Source organism: Pantherophis guttatus, chromosome 1 (genome assembly GCF_059756535.1).
Source record: "Pantherophis guttatus breed Tessera chromosome 1, ASM5975653v1, whole genome shotgun sequence".
Taxonomy (NCBI): Eukaryota; Metazoa; Chordata; class Lepidosauria; order Squamata; family Colubridae; genus Pantherophis; species Pantherophis guttatus.
Window position 1 is genome coordinate 79,997,945 of NC_142063.1, and position 21,601 is coordinate 80,019,545.

At 36.9% G+C, this 21,601-nt stretch overlaps 1 protein-coding gene across 1 annotated transcript; it reads right to left on the reverse strand.

Moving 5' to 3' along the window:
• Positions 1–802: 802 nt before the first annotated feature.
• On the reverse strand, positions 803–19,914 carry API5 (apoptosis inhibitor 5). Its single transcript, XM_060687595.2, has 14 exons — positions 19,729–19,914; positions 16,717–16,878; positions 16,225–16,318; positions 15,392–15,457; positions 14,651–14,802; positions 13,254–13,460; positions 11,375–11,479; positions 10,880–10,969; positions 9,092–9,273; positions 7,629–7,722; positions 7,022–7,078; positions 6,654–6,730; positions 5,728–5,864; positions 803–2,710 (listed from the first exon to the last, which is right to left on the reverse strand). Exons 1-14 carry the CDS (start codon positions 19,795–19,797, stop codon positions 2,631–2,633), a joined length of 1,572 nt encoding a protein of 523 aa, XP_060543578.2. The 5' UTR covers positions 19,798–19,914; the 3' UTR covers positions 803–2,630.
• Positions 19,915–21,601: the final 1,687 nt, after the last annotated feature.

Below are 21,601 nucleotides of genomic sequence, written 5' to 3' on the forward strand. Positions count from 1 at the left end.
ACAAAGGAGGTCAAATTATTCTCCAAAGCACCGGAGAGCAAGACAAGAAACAATGGTTGGAAACTAATCAGAGAGAGAGAAGCAACCTGGAATTGAGGAGAAACTTCCTAACATTGAGGACAATTAACCAGTGGAAATCGTGGGCGCTCCATCACTGAGGTTTTTAAGAGGAGACTGGATAGTCACTTGTCTGAAGTGGCATAGGCTCTGTTGCTTGAGGAGGGGGCTGGACTAGACGACCTCCAAGGTCCCTTCCAGCTCTATTCTAATTCCTTTGTACTTACAGCTTCGTCTCCCTGACCGCTTATTGCGGGCCAGGTTTTGACCAGATTTAAATAAATACTTTTCAATGTGTCCTTTTGTTTCCGATGTCTAAATTATACATTAGCCGTCGACTATATACAAATACAAAGTCCAGCTGAGGCGATATTGGTCCATCCGTGACACATGAAATTAACTAGCTTGTTAAGTGGTAGATTGTGTGAAGAAAATAATTAGTTGCTTTTGGTTGTCAGTTGGAGACTCACGAATATTCCAAGAATTACGGTAAATGTTAAAGGTGCCGTTTTCCGTGGCTTTATTCAGAACGGAGCTGCGAAATGTCAAGAATTCAATAACAAAAGCAGAAACACCCAGGTATGCTTGTTTCTGAATAAATTGTATTTTTACATGGTCACATATCCATAAGAAACCTAAACACTGCTAACATTTATACTATTCTGAAAATGCAGAGATCAAGGCCTTCATAATTTGTTCTGCACATTTTATCAATTTCATTAAAAAATAAACAGCCACAAATCACTAACAAAATTACAAAATGGATTTATTGCAAAAGAATAAAGGAAATTTTACAAATAAAAAGTGGTTAAAAGATGTCTCCAAAATAATTCACTGCATTTTTAACACAAAATGAGCTATTTCTAATTGACAATTTGCACATTATTTCCGAGAACTATATTGTCAACCTATTACTCAACAGAGCCCTCTCCCAAAACTATATGTAGTAAAAGTAGTTAAACTTCCGTAAAAGCTAGGTTTCTAAAAATTGACAGTCCAAATAAGCAATATAATGAATAGAAAATGTTTCAAAATCTAATCCACTATTTGTAGTTTGAACTGGTCAGTTTTCAGTATAATAGCTTAATGGGAGACACAAATTACCCCTCCAAATTAGAATCCTTTTTTCAATCCAACTTGGAAATTTTAAAATCACTTTCTTTATAACATGAGTACATGTAACATGAGTCTGTAGAGCAGACCCTTAACTTGAATCATTTTGCTCAACACCTCTATATCAGAAAAGGATGAATGAGTCATCAGAACAAAGAAATCTGTAGTTACCAAGAAATGCATCTCTGTCCATTTTATAAACTAATTTTAGCTAATACACATTACAAGTTGTCAGAAATGTCTATGTACAAATATTTGACTCTCTTAATGACTTCCAAAATGGTAAAAAGGGCTTGGGTCCAAGATAAGAAGGAATTTGCAGTTCTTTAAAACCAGCTTTAGTTGGATTGATTTCAATGTTTTTGCTCCTTTCTGACATTTATACCATCATCTGCATCTTACAATGTTCAGTCCAAAAACAAAACTGGGAAAAACTCTCAAAGGTTAAATGTCAAACACTGAAGCAATTGCATCTGATACAGTACAATGTTTTAAATAAAGGTTTGAAGATGTCTACCATAAGGAGCTTTTTATTTTGGAAGACTTACCAAGATAATTGTAAGGTGTTTTTTTTTTTTAAAAAAAAAACCAATATACAAATAAGATGTTGTAATTTTACTTATTTTAAAACACATTTAACTGTCTTGAAAAGAAACAGCTGCTCAAGGCCAAAAAACATATTAATTTAACGGGAGAGGTTACTAATTAGCCACCTTAATATTTGCTACAGGATTCATCTTCCCTGGACTGAATTTGTAGCATTTTATTTTTCACTGGATCTTTTTTGTGTCTGCATGGACACATTTATACAGAACTTTTAAAAATCAATTTGTAACACATACGTTGTATAACCATATATGGAGAAGAGCAAGATGTTAAAAATTAACATGTTTCTCCAGAAATGATTGGATTGGTTTAAGATAACAGCACGTTACCTTGTTGCCTTTTTTAAAAATCAAAGAATTCAGTCAATGAACCATGCCTTTGGCGGTTTATAGTGCTTCTCTTTTGCAATATAATTCTTTCCGATGTGGAAATATGATTCAGTTTGAAGAAAAGTTCCTATTCATTTTAATTAGAACATTTCCATCCATTATCTAGTATTTTATTATTATACAGAGTCCCCTTTGTATTATAAGCCACATTTATAGATGAATGTAACATCTGTACGGAAGCAGCTTCAGCTTCAACACCCATGCTTTTTCCTGAATAAATCTTGAAGATGCTTTAAAAACAAACACAAACTCAAAATACCAGCTGTTAAACATCCAAAAATACAGTTGTTGTTTCACTGAGAGTCTATTGTCCATTAGAAAAGTAGATCATACATACAAAGGTGTAAGAACATTTAAACCAGTCTTTTGCAGAAGGCAAGTCTTTTAGACAACGTAGCCCCCTACAGACAATCCTTCAAACTTTAAAGATGCTTTAGCCATACAGTAATGGCTTTGGAAATGCTTTCAGTAGATTCTTCCACGACTGCGATTACCACGTCCACCCCATCCTCTTCCTCGTCCACCACGGAAACCACCTCTCTGCTCTGCAATGAAAGAAAATAAAAAGTTATGTCCCAGTGCATTTAAACTGTTTGACATAGAATAGCAGTTACTAATTTTTTCATTTATATACCATACTTAGAAACCACCCCTCTTTCTCGGAGAACAACTCAAATAATATCCAATTTAATCCAAAACAAATAGCACTATGTACAGCTCACTGCTACATTCATTTACATAGCCACATACAAGTCGTCCTCAAAGTTGAGATGTCCCTGCAACCTTCACTGTCAGCTTCCACTAAGTCAATGGGGAAGTCAGTGGGAAGTTGAAAATTGTGGTCACATGTGCAATTTGCTTAAAAACGGTAACTGGAGCTGTAATTATAAGTTGGCATGGCCACGTGATTTTTTTTGCTTTACAACTGTATTGTTTCGTGGCACATTTCAAGGCCCCAATTATGGTTGTTACATGACAATTTGTGTAAGGGGAACACAGCAGTGTCTAATAAAGTTAGTAAGAATCACAACAGCTCTGAGTACAGGTAGTCCTCAACTTACAATGATTAGTTTAGTGTTTGAAATTACAATGGCAGTGAAAAAAGTGACTCATGATAGTTGTTCACATGACAGTTGCAGCATCCCCATAATCACATCATCAAAATTTGGATGCTTGGCAACTGGCTCCTATGTACAATAGTTACAGTGTCTCAGGGTCAGGTTATCACCTTTTGCAACCTTCTGACAAGCAACATCAATGGGGAAGCCAGATTCACTTAACAACCCTGTTACTAACTTAACTGCAGTGATTGATTTAACAACTATGGCAAGAAAGGTCGTAAAAGGGGAGCAAGACTCACTTAACAACTATCTTGCTTAGCAACAGAAATTTTGGGCTCAATTGTAGTTGTAAATTGAGGACTACCTGTAAAGCCATTCCTAAGAGAAATGTGATAAAATTAACCTATCTTTGATGAAGGTTTTTTTTTAAATATATATATTTGACTTTTAATATGTTGTAAAAAAACTTTACTTGTAATAGTTAGTAAACTGGGCCGCTTCTACTCAGAATTAATGATTATTGAATTCAACAGTTTAGCTCCAATCTAAAAAACAGCTAGTCTGTTCTGCTTCAGACTAGACTGTTTCTAGATCATTCTACTCACTACTAATGTTGATCCTGAAATCTGAAACAGTATAATTTCCCTTATCTTTTTTTTTTTTTAATTTGATTTATATGCCGCCCTTCTCCGAAGACTCAGGGCAGCTTACAATGTGCTCAGCAATAGCCTTCATCCTTTTGTATATTTATACAAAGTCAGCTTATTGCCCCCACAAACTGGGTCCTCATTTCACCTACCTTAGAAAGGATGGAAGGCTGAGTCAGCCTTGAGCCTTGGCGAGATTCGAACCCTGCAGTAATTGCAGGCAGCTGGTCTTAAAACCAGTTTAATAACAGGGTGTCCCGATATAGCCAGCTGACGCCATCGCTGGCTATTGGGGGCGAATCACTCGCCCCCACGGAGAGGGCTCGTAACTTGGGCGTCCTCCTGGATGCACGGCTGTCTTTGGAAGATCATTTGACGGCCGTGGCCAGGGGGGCTTTTTATCAGGTCCGCCTGATATGCCAGTTGCGCCCCTTTCTAGATCGGGACTCCCTACGCACAGTCACTCAGGCACTCGTCACTTCCCGCCTGGACTACTGCAACGCTCTCTACATGGGGCTCCCCCTGGGGTGCACCCGGAGGCTCCAGCTGGTCCAGAACGCGGCCGCGTGGGGGATTATGGGGGCGACGAGGCGCTCCCACGTAACACCTCTCCTGCGCGAGCTGCACTGGCTCCCGGTGGTCTTCCGGGTGCGCTTCAAGGTGTTGGTGACCACCTTTAAAGCGCTCCATGGCTTAGGGCCGGGGTACTTACGAGACCGCTTTCTGCCGCCAATAGCCTCCCACCGGCCAGTACGCTCGCACAGAGTGGGCCTCCTCAGGGTGCCGTCCGCCAGACAATGTCGGCTGACGACCCCCAGGGGCAGAGCCTTCTCTGTGGCGGCGCCCACCCTCTGGAACAACCTCCCCCCGGAGATACGTACAATAACAGACCTCCGGATTTTTCGTCGGGCCCTGAAAACCCATTTATTTCAATTAGCGAGGCTGGCTTGAGTTAATTTTAAATTGATTTTAAATTGGGTTATTTTAATTTACGGCCAATAATATTTAATTATTTTAAATTGTTTTTAAATTTTGTATGTATTGTTTTTTATTCTGGCTGTTCACCGCCCTGAGTCCTATTCTGGAGAAGGGCAGTATAGAAATTTAAATAAATAAAATAAATAAATAAAATAGGGTGCTTTAAACCCCTGTACTACCAAGGCCCTGGTAGGCCTTGGGGTCAGCTAATGATCGTAACTCTGCTTATACCATTATATGAAATTAAAGTAACAGTAGTATTTTACAAAGGGCTTTCTGAATAATTACACCCCACCCCACCCCAAATATGGGGTTTGGGTTAAGTATTTTAAATGTAGTTGTTTAGTAGGAAGTGCAATGCTGACAGTTAACCAGACCAAGGATACCAGATAAGCAAAATAAAAAAAGGAAAAAAGAAAAGAGCAAAGACAAAAGTGCAAAAACCAAAGAAAAGACAAAAAAGGATTACAAATAAATTCCTTCTGATTTCTTTTATAGCAATTACATATACGGGATAAGTTCTTACTCTGTGGTAATCATATTGTTTATACTTTCTCTATAATATATTTTTAGTCTAATCAAAATAATTTCATAAGATCATAATAGCCCTGGAGAGGTCCAATGTAACGGCAACAGTCACTAAGCAACAGGTTGTAAGTTGAGGACTATCTATACCAGTAATTTCCTAAATTACATCATACAGATACATAGGTAGTATTATCTTGTCTTAGACTTTTAACATTTAAAATGAAATATTAGAATGCCTTCAAGAGCTAAGAAGACACATACATAATCCTGAAAAGGATACAAAGGAAAAAAGGCTGATTGTTCTCAAATTAGACAGAACTGTAATAGTAGTAAGATTGTAATACTCACCATATGAAAAATTACCCAGATTACTACTATATTTCCCACTGGGTGGATTATAAATCTGCCGAGCATCTCTTTTGGGGCCAGCTTGGGACTTTTTTGCTGGTAAGTCAGAAGGTGTATCTTCACTGGCTCGTTTTTGCCTTAAAAAAAAAGTCAAGGCCAATATAATTAGAAGACAAGTAAAAATTCAAAATTCTTAATGTTCAATTTTGGAATATGTCAATGACAGTGAAAAAGTATTTTTTTCTGTTCAATCATATGTGATTCTTTGTGACTGCCTAGACAAGTCCCTGAAGTTTTCTTGGCAAGGTTGTTCCATAAGTGGTTTGCCACTGCCTCCTTCCTAGGGCTGAGAGAAAGTGACTACATCAACAGTTTTCTTTGGAAAGAAAATTACTTTAGAAGATGTAAAACCAATATAGTAGCACATTTACTTAAAAATAAAAGGCTGTTCTGTTGTAATTAATGTTTCTTCTATAACTCAAAATAGTTGAATTTTAATGGCATTATTTTCCTTTTTAAAAAATAAACCTGGGAATAGAATACACTGTCCTTGGGAGGCAAACTGTTTCCACAGAAGCCCTTGAAAAATGGACCAAAATCTGAAGTTTTAAGTATGGGAATAGGCAATTTGCCTCCCACAGATCTCCATATCCTATAATCCCCAATCTCCTAAAAAGTTGAACTCTTTACCCAGCAACACTACAAAGACACAGAACACCGCCTGATGCCCTCTCATTGGGTTGCAATGTTGCATTTACAAGTTGCCAGCCATATGTTACACCAACACATTAGATGGATCATCTTGCACAAAAGTTAGTTCATTTCCCCATATTTTGTTAAGTCCTTTTCTCTTCTCATCAAAAGCATAATGAAAGACAATAAGATTCTCTGAACTGTAAAGATTAGAACATTCACTGTTATCTTACCCAGCTTCAGACTTCTGTACAGGTTTCCAGGAGAGTGTAACTGTACTCTTATATGAAGGAGGAATGTGGAAAAGATCCTAGAGGTAAAACGAGAAGTCTGTTTTGAATTTCCTGAAATCACATTTCTTGAATTATGAAAAACTTTTCTAGAAAAGTCTCATTTTAAAAAGAAGCACATTTGAATTCTGAAGGTCTCATATATTTCAGAATGATGAAAATGTGTCCATCTCAAAAAAATGTAACCACCTCATTTTCTCCTTGTTTTTTTTCAGACATAAACATACTTGACACAGGCTTCACATATTGCTCAAATAGAATAATGACAAAGTAGACTTGTCAATATTTTTGTCCCACAATTTAACACTTACCTTAATTAAAACGTTGATGTTGTTTGTTATTTTTAGTGCAACCACTTTAATTTTATTCTGCAAAAAAAAAAAAAAAAAAAAAGGACTATTTATTAAATCATACACCTATATGATTTAAACACTGAAACATCCTCTGACATTTTCCCCAGTCCAATTTTTGGCACTGAAGGTACTAATCGTTTCTCAATAGGAATACTATACTTTATTCTAGTTGGAAGCTTTCATATTCACAGAAGCTTTGCAAACCATGTTAATAATCTGCAACTAGTATGTAATTATGATATGGCTATCTAACAGCTACAAAAATTACTGTGCTAAGAAACTTGCTATTTACAACCTTGATACTAGTTCTTGAAATTGATTGACTTTTGGAGTACTGGAAACAGAGAAAAATTCACATACTAGTGTTATGAACCAAATCACTGTTATTATTTGTGCACATCATATCTTTTATATTGTTATGAGCTTACAAATTTGCAATTGCTGATCCAGATAAAACAATAAGGAACTCAAGAACTTGAAAGTAATGTGTTTGTCAGGTTTTACATTGCACACTGACATGAAACTAAACTAAACTCATGTAAGGTCGAAGTTTTCAAAGACTTACCTCTTCTGTCTTCAGTGCTTCTCCTGTTTTGCCTTGGAGCGCCAAACGAAGTTGTCGGATATAAACCTGAAGTCCTCTAGCAAAATACTGTAATCTAGAAGAGAGAAGCATTTAATATAAAACTGTGCAGGACCATATGGTGAAACTAACAGTCTTCTTAATCTTAGGAAAGAATAACAGACTTGACCACCAAAAAAGAAACCTATATTGCCTGTTAGAAATACTTCTGAACACCAAATTTGTAGCAGTAGGAAACATGTACAAAGGTATAAATGCATTTCATTTAAACAGTGAAGTGTTATTATAATCCAATGCTGTTCAATAATAAAATTGGCTGATGAAAAGGAGAATTTTATGAATAATAGTACAGCCACTTATTATTTTACCCTAGGCATATCTTAGCATTAATTCTGAAATTCTAAAGTTTTGCTGCATATTGGATGGACAATCAAGAATGGCTGCAGTCATCATGGGAACTTGGATAAAGTATTTTTATTAGTCTCTGTCTTTGTCTAATACAATTCTGGATGAATACTGGAAAAGAACAGTTGAAACTAGCCATTAGGTTCCCTTGATTATGGCTTGGCAGTAAATCACAAATTTCCATATTGAACATATTCTTAATTTGCCACCTGGCAAAAGTCTCTGTCTACTCAGCTATTTTGCAGGCTCTGACTCAGCTAAATTAGAATATTTATTGAAAACAAGAATAAATCAAATGAAACAATTGACTACTAACTTACTAACAGTATGAATGTGCAAGTGCCTTTTATATCCATGACGAGGCAAACCCATAGATTTTTCTTTTTGCTTTTCCCATAAATTATCATATTATTACATTCACAACTCATACTATTTAACTTGGAATGTAAAAAGTCACTAAGACAGTAATAGTACTCTAAAGGTAATGGGGCAATAATACTTTGTAGTAAATCTATTGCATATTGCTTTGAGTTTGCTAAGTATTTAATGGGTGCTAAATAGAACAATGTATTTTTTTCACAACAAGAAATTGTATTTCATTTGCATTATTTAGAATCCAAATATTTTAGCAGCAGCTGTGCTGTTTAGAAAGCTAAACCTAGAATGTGTGATAATTAATTCTGAGCTAAATGAAATCAATACTCAAGCTTACAGTGGAGAAAAGGCTACTGGAATAATTTTAACCACAATCACATTAATTTTCTCTCAGAATTCAATAGCATTTCTTCACAGGTAAAATCACAAGATTGATTCTTCAGAAGACGCAATTAAAACAATTACATCTAAAATTGTAATTTGTAGTTCTGGGCTATATACTGTACTTATTGTAGCACAGAAAACTTTTCTCTTTTTACCTTTCCCTTTCAAACATTGACCATTCTTTAATGAATACGAATAATTTATTTGCAGCACAGAAAAATACTTCATATTTCTAACCTGGACATATTATTTTCATTCTAATAAAGTCTGCATAGTATTACCTGATTTTAAAGTCTTTCACTTTATCTGTGTTCAACTTTGCTGTTAGGAAATCTGTAAGTTTTCGTCCTAGTTGATGAAAGCTATATAACAAGCATTCCACATAACTAAATTGTAGCTTAGGCTCTTCATTGCCTGCATTCTCCCCATTCTCTGCTTCTTCTGGAGGAAGTGGCATGTATTCCTGAGAAGTAGAAATACAAGTTATATAGTATTTATTTTCAGCTAATAGTTCTCATGTATTTCAAATTATTAGAAATGATATACAATGAGCTATTTCCAACATTTTGGAATATACCGATAAATGACATTTTCATCTATAAATTGAGCTTTCTATTGTTTTCTTCCATTCCCCCACCCAAGAGCACAAAAACAAACTTCAAAAAGCAGATTTTTGGGTACACAAATGCATGAGGGGTTTAATCCTACTGGGAGAATAGCACTGGTCAAAAGAACACCACTCTGGATTCCATTTGAATGTTCCTTTAAACAAGTATCTACAAATAAGATTGCTATGGTAATAAAGAATTTCATTCCATCATCCTTGTACAATAACTGGCAGCATTTTTCCTAGCAGTTTATTAGTCTTCCCTGCTTGTCTGATTAAGTAGCAAAGGTTTTTCAATTCTTTTATATTTCATATGCAGTTACTTTCCAATTTCTGAAAATTGCTTTAATCCTCACTTCTTGCTATTTCTATAACAACATATATGTATGTATGTATTTTTTAAAGGCACTTAAAATTCTGACTCTGTAGTAGAAGTGACTAATAGAATCAATACTTTGTTCACCATGTATTACCACAGTACATGGACCGCTATCTTTTAATATAAAAGTAAGTCCTACAAACTGCCAATCATTTACTTTTTAGATGTTGCACTATCACAGAGAACTGACATTCAGAATATTTTAGCATTTCCACATATGCTTTATATAAATGTATTATATATTTACAAGTTATTTGATACATACACACAAATTTTATACACACACACACCACACCCACCTTATACATAACTAATCCACTAAAATAGTTAGCTATTATGACACACACAGTTTAAAATTGATTGTCCAGTTTTAAAACATTCAGGAATGTTTTAATTCTTGAAATGTTTATATAACAATCAGAATGTCTATGGAGATTCTCAGTCATCCAGGTCATGGTTGTCCCAAAGATGCTTTTTTCAAGAGGCAACTGGACTTTCTGGTTTTTCTTTGAAGACATTTTGCTTCTCATCCAAGAAGCTTCTTTAGCTCTGACTGGATGGTGGGGAATGGAAGGATTTATACTCCTTGCAGACAACAGAACATTTGCATTCTTTTAGGGGGCCGTTAAGGTCACCTGGAGGTTTATCTGTGTCATCAGGGTCACCTGAGTAGTGCAAATTGGTGTGGAGTTTTCTTGGAACTGTTGAAAGAACTGTGTTGTAGATTGGAGATGTATGTCATATCCCTCCCCCTCTGTTGAGAGAGGGTTGTTCAATTTTGACATAGATGGCTTCTTTAACCCTTCTTTCAAACTAGCATCCTCTCTGTCCAAAATAAGAGGGGTTAAAGAGGCTATCTATATCAAAATTGAACAGCTCTCTCTCAACAGAGGGGGTGGGATACAACATCATCTATCTCCAATCTTCCCAAAACCAACCAACCAAACAAACAAAAAACCAAACAAACAAAAAACCCAACCCTAGAAAGTCCAGTTGCCTCTTGAAAATTTTTGGAATAATAATCAGAAATTTAAGTTTAATTATGAACATTTACAATGTTTCTAAGATTATGAATACACTTACCAGTAATTTATCAAAAAGTTTCTTTAGATTTGATTCTAACTTTTCCATGTCCCCACAAAAGGAACTCATCTCAGCAAGTAATTTTAGTACCTGAAAAAGATAAATTCTATCTTTAGAAAATGAAGTAAAAATGAAGATTTATAACTTTGTACGATGACAATGTTAAACAGAAGTAGACCTGAAAAACAAATCTTGCTCACTTGATTATGACATAAGTGAAACTAATAAAAACACTGATTTGTTAAAGAATATGCCTGCTTACTGAATGCAGTATACCTTAGATTATTCTAGACTGAAAACCTTAGGAAGAAGTAATTTGTTTTTTTATTTTTGCACTGCAATGTACAAAATGAAATGGAATTTTATATAATTATTGGAAAGATTTTGAAGATAATAACACTTTAAAGGCATTTATTACTATTAATTATACATTTCTTCGTTTCATATATACACTGAATAATTCTAGCCATGTCAGATATATTCAGATTAGCTTACCTCTAATTGGATATCAAGGCCTTCAACTGGAGTGGTCAGAGAACTCAAATTTGGCAGCACATGCTCACAGAAGTAAGTCACAAATCTTGTAGAGTGAACATTTTTCTGTGGCAAATCAGAACAGCAATTATTACTGTAAGATTATTAGCACTGGGAAAAATGTATCAATATGGTTGTTACAATTCTCTATTACCAGGTAAGCCTGGCCTTATTTTTCGAGATGAATGAATTAACTTCAACTTCAAATAGAAGCCATCTATTTTGACATAGATTGCTTCTTTAACCCCTCTTTCAAACTAGCATCCTCAAGGGAAACTCATTTTCACACAGTGCTGTTTATGCACAGTTGTAACACTATTGCACTTAACTACCCCTCTAGGCAAAAATCACCCTGCAAGTAAACTACTTATTCATACTCAAGCAAATTAGTATTTTGGAGGAGACAAAGTGCTGGCTGACATTTCATTCATTCTCATCTATAAAACTGAATAACAGATCTATAATAAAGTTCAAACTTTGATAAAGTAAAAAAAAACCAGTATAAGGAAAAAAGGACATTTTGAAGTTGAAATTTTGAACTGAACTTTAAAGAATGTATCAATTCTCTTTTACCTGTTGAATGCTACATGCCATAAAACCATAAGGAATTTAATTGAAACAATTGTTAATAAAAATACTGTAGAATAAATCATTTTAGTTCAGGTACAATTAATAAAATGCATCTAAATACTGTATGCAAGAGGAAGCAAAATAATATGGGTAAGCACATTCCAAAAGTGAGCAATATGCAAATATTTAGTATTAAAAGATTTTTCAGCAACACTATCAATATGACTCTAGCACTGGAAAATATTTATAAGAATAGGTATATTATGGTACTACATATTTAGCTTTTTTGATGGGAATGCATTCCTCGCATACTGTGGGGATACTTATGAACCGGATTTCAAATTCTGATGGCCATTCTCCTCCACGCTCAAACTGAATTTTGGGTGCTTGCCAACCAGGTCGCATTTATGGCCACCTGCAGTGTCCCATTTTAGCATTATTCATCTGGGAGAATTGCTACTATATTACAGAATTACTGTTCTATAGCCACAAGAGTAGAAGGTAATTACTGTCATGCATATCCTATAAGTTATTATTTGTTCTTCTTCAATCTTAATCTATTTTGAAACTTTTATTCTTGTTTACGGATTATATTTTTCCACTTAATAGAGAAGGTCTACTACTTTGTGGCCTCTGTACCCTTTTACATCTTTCAGTGACAAATCCTTATTTAATGCACTGTGATTGAATTTTTGTTATTGTTTTTCCACTGTCAGCCCCTTTGGATTAGCGGTGGGGAGTAAGAGTTCAAAATCAAGATAAAAATGATTTTCAAAAGAAATGTATACATAGCTGTGGCCTGCATCATAGAATACAGGTAGTCCCCACTTAACATTTTTTCTGTCTCTAAGATATGTGGTCGCAAAGCATGACATGATGTGGCCACACCAAGTTAAGAGTTATGGTTGATGCCGTTAAGCGAACCTCACATAGTTGTTATGTACATTACATGATTGCCATTTGTGACCTCCTGCTGCCTTTCCCATTGACTTTGCTTATTGGAAGCTGGCAGTGAAGGTTGCAAATGCCATCATGTGATAGTGGAAGGCTATAATTACCATAATTGCAAGCCAGTTGCTAAGGACCCAAATGGTGACCATTGGGATGCTGTGGCAGTCACAACGTTGAAGAATGGTCTTGAGTAACTTTGAAGAGCCGATGAACGAATGGTTGTGAAGTGAGGATTACCTGCATTCACTCCAACCATGCCAGTTACAGGTTTTTTAGACTTGGCATGAAAGACACAACATTCCTTAGCATGAATACTTACAGAAAACAGTGGAACTGCTTGGCGAGTGCACTGCAAGAGTCTGTCCACACAATCAGGGTCCGATGGATTAAAGGTTTGTTCAAGGTCAGCCTGTTCAGCCACTAGTTCAACTAGTTGTTGCCTCCCACTTACTGTCTGAAGGCTTTTTAAGCCAGATAGTATCTTCATGAATAAGACAAACTCCTCCCCTGTCACATCCTCAAGCACCTGAAGAAATGGAAGAAAGCAGGAAATAAAGGACATAGCACTTGAAAGGGAAAATTTGCATATTCCTTTTCTTTACCCAATAAGTGATTTTGTAATTACTTGTAATGTACACAGTATTTAAATAGCTGCTCATTTAGTCTAATAGCATTCTTGCCTAATATGTTAATTTCTTCCAAGTTCATTCAATAACTAAGCAAAGATTTTAATTATATTCTTATTTGTTATATCATACTACATGCATGCTACATTTATTTATTTGTTAAATTTATTTGCCATCTATCTTGCTATGGGGCTATTCTAGGCAGCTTACAACAATAAAAGAGAAGGAATGAAACAAATATTATCAGAAATAATAGAATAAAATAAACAGTGTAAAAGAACACAACAAGAATACATGATTATGATAATAAAAAGATGGATAGGTGGGGGGGGGGGAAATCAATCCAGCAGATACCTCCAGTGTGGAAGTCCCCCATTTGGTTCCCCAGGCCAACTGGCAGTCTTCAGGATCTTGTGGAAGAATAGGAGGGTGCTGGCTCAGGAATTCTGGGAGTTGAAAGTCCACAAGTCGTAAAGGGAAAAAAGTTCCCCACCTCTGCCTTAGAGGGTAAGATATTCCAAAGGGCGGGTGCTGCAGCAGAGAAGGCGCTACTTCTGGATCCTGATAGTCAAGAGTTCTTTGACTGATGGGATCCAAAGTAGGACCTTTCTGTTGGCACAAGGCCTGGCTTGTCATAGTAGGATTTGGTTCATCATGTAACCTGGACCTTTGCCATTAAGGGCTTTAAAGGTCATAACCAACACCTTGAAATACACTCAGAAGCAGACCGATAGTTAGGTTCATGGAGCAGAAGTGTAATGTGGACCAATGTAGGGGCCCCAAAGACTGCTCTCACTGCCCTATTTTGCACCAGCTGCAGCTTCTAAATGGATTTCAAGGGTAGCCCCATGTAAAGCACATTGCAATAGTCTAGATGAGAGATGATCAAGGCCTTGAGTAACTGAGCGCAGAGAGTCATAATCCAGGAAAGAAAATATCTCTTTACCAATGCCAAAATATCATTATTAACACGAACTGGTTTTTGAGAATGGCTATAGTTAATTTAATTGTTTTCTAGTCAAAATGCAGTACAACAGTTCATGCTGTTTATAAAATCGTTGCAATCATTTAACAAGATTAATATATTCACCTTCTTTGATTCTGTCAGTATTAGCTCCTCAACTTCTTTTGTTAGCACGTCTTCAGGCAGTGTTTTGAGTTTTGTAGAGAGGAATTTAATGGCTCTTTCTCGCACAATATCCTCTCCCTGAAGAATCTGACTGAACAAACCACCAAGTGTTCCTAAAACAACAATAAAGACACTCATTTGTTTGTTTATAACTGAAAGGAACTGATCTTTTCGTTAAACATTTAAGGCTACATCCAACAATATCAAAGGGCACTTGAGTTCTCTCCTTGCAAGCTTCCCCTTTTTTAACTGCTCTCCCAGCCCCATCGCTTTTATCCTAAATCTGATTAACAGATTCTAAAAGGGGAATAAGGGAGAAATAGAATAATTTTGTTGACTCTTGTAAACACCCAAGTCACCTTTGTTGAAGTGAGCAGCCATACAATATTTTAAATAAATAAATAAATATTGCTGAGACATACCAATTGGATGCAATCCATTATTTATAGTTACATTATATGTAAATTGAAATAATATAGAAAACATAGCTTTAAGATTTTTATAACTTTCTAACTGATCTGTAGATTTCTAAATAACTATCACAGTGCAAGCTTTGAACTCTTTTCCTTGAAAGTAATTTTGTTATTGTTGCCATAACATCTTTTGTTCTGATTTTTATTCTATTTAATGCGACAAAGTACACCCAGTCCTTTATTTCAAAATATTAACATAAAATATTTTAGTATAAAATGCATCCTTTACCTTTAGCATCCATCTTAAATATACTAAGCAAAGCATTGTTAACCAAGTTGAATTCTGCAGAATCATCTAAAAATAAAGAAAACAAAGGATCAGCAATTCTTTTAAGCCAGATAGTGCCAAATACTGGAAATTCAGGAAATAAAGAATTTCACACAATAAACTGTTCCAGGCAAAACCCTTACAAAGAAACCAAGACAGTGAAAATATAAAATTCAGAGAAAAATGATTCTGGCTAAATATTTACAATAAACTTGATGTACAGATATATACCAACTATATAAGTATATGACCGCAATAAGAACAAAAGAAAAAGGTTCATTTTGTACCAGACACAAACATAAAACTGAACTTGGAGGTATCATTATTTAAAAAATAAAGAGATATCAATGCCAGTTTTTAGCTTTTGTAGTGCACTTCCAAAGCAGTATCTAAAGCACAATTTCCCAACTGGTTATATGCTATCAAGTTGATGTTGACTTTTAGTGACCACAAGATTATATAGGTAATACCTAAGAAAGAATTTGAAGCTGCAAGGTGTCTTCTATCCAAATGTTTCTTCTGCATTATGTAGAATTAGCAGTGCTAATAAAGGCTCAAAATTAGCATCTATCTTTTAGATCACAACATCCCTTACTCATACCATATTTTCAATGGGAAAATATAATATTTAGGAATAATATGAAAAATAATGAGAATAAAGGGAAGAGAAATTCTTCAAAAATATAATAGTACAACTTTGATAAGAAAACAGTAAGAAAGCTGAAGCAAGAAAACTATGGCAATGAATAATTAGCCGTGCCTTTTACTATAACTAATACAATAATATGTCTCACCTGATTGCAGAAGCTGGGTAAGTATGTCTGCTACCCTAGGGAGGTTATCACCCATAGCAAACTGAGGTAATTCTTTGATTGCCTGGCGCCGGATCTATAAACAAAAAAAGACACACATGGAACAACTGGATAATATATGTTCAATTATAGAAGATTCGGCATCAGGATCATCACAATATAAAATCCAGCATGAAAAATATTTAGGATTTTAATGAATCAACACTAGCATATTATGCTATTAGTAGATTTACGATGTAATTCAGCAACTGTTGTAAATATTTTAATTGTGCAAAATAGCAGAAATAATAGCACAGGGAATGGACTATTATTAACAATCTTAACAGCTACACTATAATCTAAAAAGATTTTGCAACTGCTTGCAGAGAATGGGCAAAAAAGGCACATAAAATGTATTGTTAATGAGATTTTCAGGTACTGTATCAATGCACATTCCAATAGCATTTTCCCTTTTGTAAAGAAAAAAGCACTTACCGAAACATCTTCATCTTCACAAAGATCCAACTGAGCATTTATAGCAGAATCTGCCAACTCAGGGAAATGTTTGAAGAACTTTGGAATAAACTGTGCTGCTAATCTCTTCTCCTTAGCACCCCCTTTGACACCATCCAAGATAACTTGATAAGCATCTTTGTGCTAGAAAAGAAGAGAGAATTCTAAGAATGCAGAGCTTTAAGTAAGCAATGAAAAATTAAAATTGCATTTGCCAGAAAATTTTCTCATAAGCAAATTATCTATTAATAATTATCCCATCATTTCTGACTAGACATTTACCATAGCAGAGACATCACATTTTGTAATGATTGAGTGCTCTACTGATGCACATGGTTTTTAATAGTGTACTCAAAAGGTGTAATATGCTAGCTCCCATTCCTGCTAGCATATTAAAGTATTAGCCTATGAAATAATAAATATACGTATGGAAACAATTTACTGCAATCTTTCCACAAGCACTGTTTTTTTATCATCCTCCATATATACCAAGCAACCAGAAAATGTCTGCTGCCTTTTTACAGTTAAGAATGGCCTTTCTTTGGAAGTTCATAACGCTAAGCATCTTTTATAGCTGATAGCTGTTGCAATTCTTAATATATTTTGGCTTTTGAACACTAAGCTTAATCGGTTAAAGGATTGAAAGTATTTTAACACTAGGGCTGTACAGTAATCCAAATGTGATTCAGCATAGACATGGAAATTAATACTGCACTGGCAAATTCTTAAAGAACTTTCATCTTCTCCTTGGTTCTTGTTGCTTTAATTAAGGAGATACCAAAAGTTGTGATTTCTGTGTACTTAACCCTATTTTCTCTACTTAACAGGTTCTCTGTTTTTAAAAAATATTCTATACTGTATTCACCCGAAAGGCCAATGATCCTGAATGTAAGAATATGTCTCTTCCAAAAGGGAAGATTACACAAAACATATAGTTACTATATTTTCCGAAAATCTAAAGAGGCCAATTCATTTTAAATGTGCAGGGCGGGGTGGGGATCTAGTGCATATAAATGTACTACTTGTACAGTTTTCCTTTCTAATATGCTGAATATTTCAGTACAAGACTGAAATGAAATACAGAAAAACAGGACTTCTGTTGTATACTACGAGGCATATCTAATATAGAAAATGTTTATATAATATATGCTACATAATCAGTGTGCCTGTAACTCCTTAAAGACAGTATTAGATTCAGTCACACCATTTTTTGCTGCAACTTACTAATTCTCTTCTCCAGAAATTGTAAATTAAAGGCTTCACCTAATTGCAGCGCAAAAAGGGTAACTGAGTGCCTTTTTTCTAAAGGAAAAATGATATTTTATTTTAAATGATATTATATCATTTAAAAATGATATATATTTTTTCTAAAGGAAAAATGATAATGAACTTGATATTTTATACAACAATGGTATAAGAACCTGCCAGACAGAAAAGGAGCCTTGAATATTTCTCAAGGCAGATTTTTTTTTTTATATGGCACTTTATCATATCCCAATGTATTTTAAGAAAATGTTTCAAAGGAAAAGAATGAGCACTTTCATTTTTTTGTTTTAAAAATTGACATTTTACATTATCCACTACGACAGAAAGAGCGCTCAACTCTCTACCCTGTCTTTAATTAGCATACTGAAAGGTAAAGGTTGACATTTACTGAAACATAGAGGTATACTTTACTATTACACAGGTGACCATTTCCTAGGAAAAAGCACGTTTGTATAAATTCTCAATGAAATGATCCATGCTGCCAAGGCATTGCTACTTCCCAGCACTTAAGGTAAAGGTTCCCCTCGCACGTATGTGCTAGTCGTTCCCGACTCTAGGGGGCAGTGCTCATCTCCGTTTCAAAGCCGAAGAGCCAGTGCTGTCCGAAGACGTCTCTGTGGTCATGTGGCTGGGATGACTAGACACCAAAGATGCATGGAATGCTGTTACCTTCCCACCAAAGGTGGTCCCTATTTTTTCTACTTGCATTTTTTATGTGCTTTCGAACTGCCAGGTTGGCAGAAGCTGGGACAAGTAAGGGGAACTCACCCCGTTAGGCGGCACTAGGGAATCGAACCGCTGAACTGCCGACCTTTCGATTGACAACCTCAGCATCTTAGCCACTGAGGCACCTTTCCCAGAGCACTTAGAAAAAAACCAAAACAAACCGCAGCTTTAAAGAAAATCCCAGCAGAACTTAAAAGGGACATTTTAAAGTCCATTTTCACAGGATCCCCTCTATAAAACCTTCCAGTTGGTAGAGTGAAGTTAAGAGCATCCCAGAAGCCTTAACCGCTTCGTTTTTAACCTCGGCCGAAGAGTACCTCTTAAAAGAAGGAGACACGCACTCGCCAAATTTCTCTTTTGGGGGTGGGGGGTGGGAGAGAGAGAGGGGGGGGAGGGAAAAAAGGATTTTAGGGTCCGCCAATCATTTGTTTATGCAAAACCGGGCAGCGTCTGCTGTTCGTTCGTTTGTTTGTGTAAATTGAATCCTATCCATCCGGCACAGCGCGCGGGAGAAACGAGAGCAGCAATCTCCCCGCCCCCCCCATCCCCTTGGGGAATAAGCCTCCAAAGGCCTCGGGTAAACTAGATAAATCAGGGGTGGGCAAAAATGTGGCCCTTTTAACAACCTGTGGACTTCAACTCCCAGAATTCCTGAGACAGCTTGGCTGTCTCAGGAATTCTGGGAGTTGAAGTCCACAGGTTGTTAAAAGGGCCACATTTTTGCCCACCCCTGAGATAAATGAAAGCTGGATTTGGGGGTCAACAAAACGAACAGGGAAGAAGGACGGATCCGCGGCCTTCGTCGAGTTTGGTCGGCCTACCGGCTCCTTCGCGCCGCGGTTGGCCGAGGCGACGCTTCCATCCAAAGCCAACGTTCTCCGCAGCTAAAAGGAGAGCCGAGAGGGCTTCCCTTTCCTTCTCTGCCCCGCTAGGCCAAAGCCCAAAGGGGCAAAATCCACCCTCCACAAAACAAAACAAAACAAAACCCCCGTGGCGTCCCACCTCCGGAGCGGTATCCTTAGCGTCGGCTAGGATGCCGTAATTACGGTAGAGCTCCTCCACGGTGGGCATGGTGCCTCCTCGGCGTCTGCTCCTCCGGCCGGCCGCCCTCCTTTACCTCCGACGCCCTTTGCTGCAGCGGCGAACACAACCACCCTGCCCTCCACACCAAAAACCCCGAGCCAGCGATACCGCCAAGCCAGGCCGCGCACAGCTACGCAACATCCGGCGGGCCAAAAGGCTTTCCGCATCCCGTCCGACAGCGGCCCCTGTCGTGGAGGAGGTGACAATGCAGCCTTACCGCTGGCTGGCGGCTGCGCGAGTGACGTCACCAAGGGGGGGGAGGCCCGCGTCCCGGATCGAGGCACGTGACTCCGCTTTACCCAGTTGGAGTAACGCGGGTGATCGCCGGATGGCCAGCGTGGGTTTGCAGACGACGCCTGATAGGGTTACTCGTTGCCCGACTCCAACAAGAGTCCCTAAAACTCGCGTTAAAAGCTGGAAGCCGAGCCGTTGTTCATTTTATACATGTCGTAATTTTTATTTTTATTATTATTTTTTACACTTTTAGAGTTTATGCACATAGAGATCTCTCTGCATTATTTTTCATCTCTGGATGGAAGACCACCAAGAAGGCTAAAACGGGGAAGTCAAGAAAACCCCAAGTCCTTCTCTCTGGATGTTTTTGATAGGATTGTTATGGTGTCTTTCTACACATTTCGCTATTTATGTTAAGGTATTGAGTTTTTTTTAATAAGAGGGTTAAATTTCCGGTTTGCATTTTGGGTGAATTGTCTCTTTTGCTCTTTTATCTCTTTTTAATGGTCTATTTTTAAACGGACCCTGCCATAATAACGCTAGGAAGAAGAAGTCTCTTTTGCTCTGGTTACTCCGATCATAGAATCATTTTAATGTTTCGATACACTTTCTGTAGCAGGGGTTATATTCGTCTTTACCTGCAAAAACTTTAGCCTAATAGAATTATTTATTGGCCAAGTGTGATTGGACACACAAGGAATTTGTCTTTGGTGCATATGCTCTTAGTGTACTGTTGGAAGAAATATCCTTCTAGGTTCTGCTCCAAGTGGGGAAAAAGACACTGGAAACATGGAGACTGCTTGGAAAGATGGTTTAATGGTGGACAGGATCACATGGCTTGAGTTCCTGAACAGAAAAGGGCTGATACAGTAAATCCTCTGGTTTTTATGCTCTTTCTGGCTTTGCATTTCCTGGGGCCCCGCAAGAGTATCCTGATTGGTTGTCAGACTCCCAGGGGGTGGAGGTCTTAGCTAGCCTTGCTGGCTGATGGTCACATGTGCTTCTCAGGTCACATGTGAGTTTTGGTTGCTAGATGGGGCCCATTGTGTTAGTTTCTGTTGCTATTGTGTTGCAAATGTCCTTTGACAAAGGATTGGGTTTCTGCCTCTGGTCCATTAACAAAGGGTGGGGGGGGGCAGGAAGGTGGGAGCTGCTTCAAACCATGCTTATCCATTTCTTATCCAGGGAAATATAATATCCTGCCTTTTTCATATTTCCTAAAATATTTCACTCTTCCAGGAAAGGGGTGGGTGCTAACTTCCTACAGTACATAAAAAGACAAGATACATTTTTTGTCGACAAAATTCGTCGTTTATTGTACAGTTTTAATAAATGTATTGTTATTTATATTATTTACCTGTGTCTGTGTGCTTTGTTAGCTGTGTTGATGGTCAGAAAACATATACAGTGGTCACACAGTGGTGTTTGCAATAAATAGTGTGTCAGTAATGACAATGTACACAAATGCTGTGCTATGTATTTCCCCAAGATGTCTGATACAAAGACTAGGGGTGATAGCAGTATTGCTGTATTTGAAGGGTTGCTATATAGAAAAGGG

Bases quoted from the DNA above. Each gene is read 5' to 3' on its own strand.
- API5 (XM_060687595.2), bottom strand. From the start codon at position 19,797: ATGCCCACCGTGGAGGAGCTCTACCGTAATTACGGCATCCTAGCCGAC. The intron at 9,274-10,879 runs GTAAGTGTATTC...TCTACTTCTCAG, and splicing joins AACTTTTTGATAAATTACTG to GAATACATGCCACTTCCTCC. The intron at 6,731-7,021 runs GTAAGTGTTAAA...TTTTACCTCTAG, and splicing joins ACATCAACGTTTTAATTAAG to GATCTTTTCCACATTCCTCC.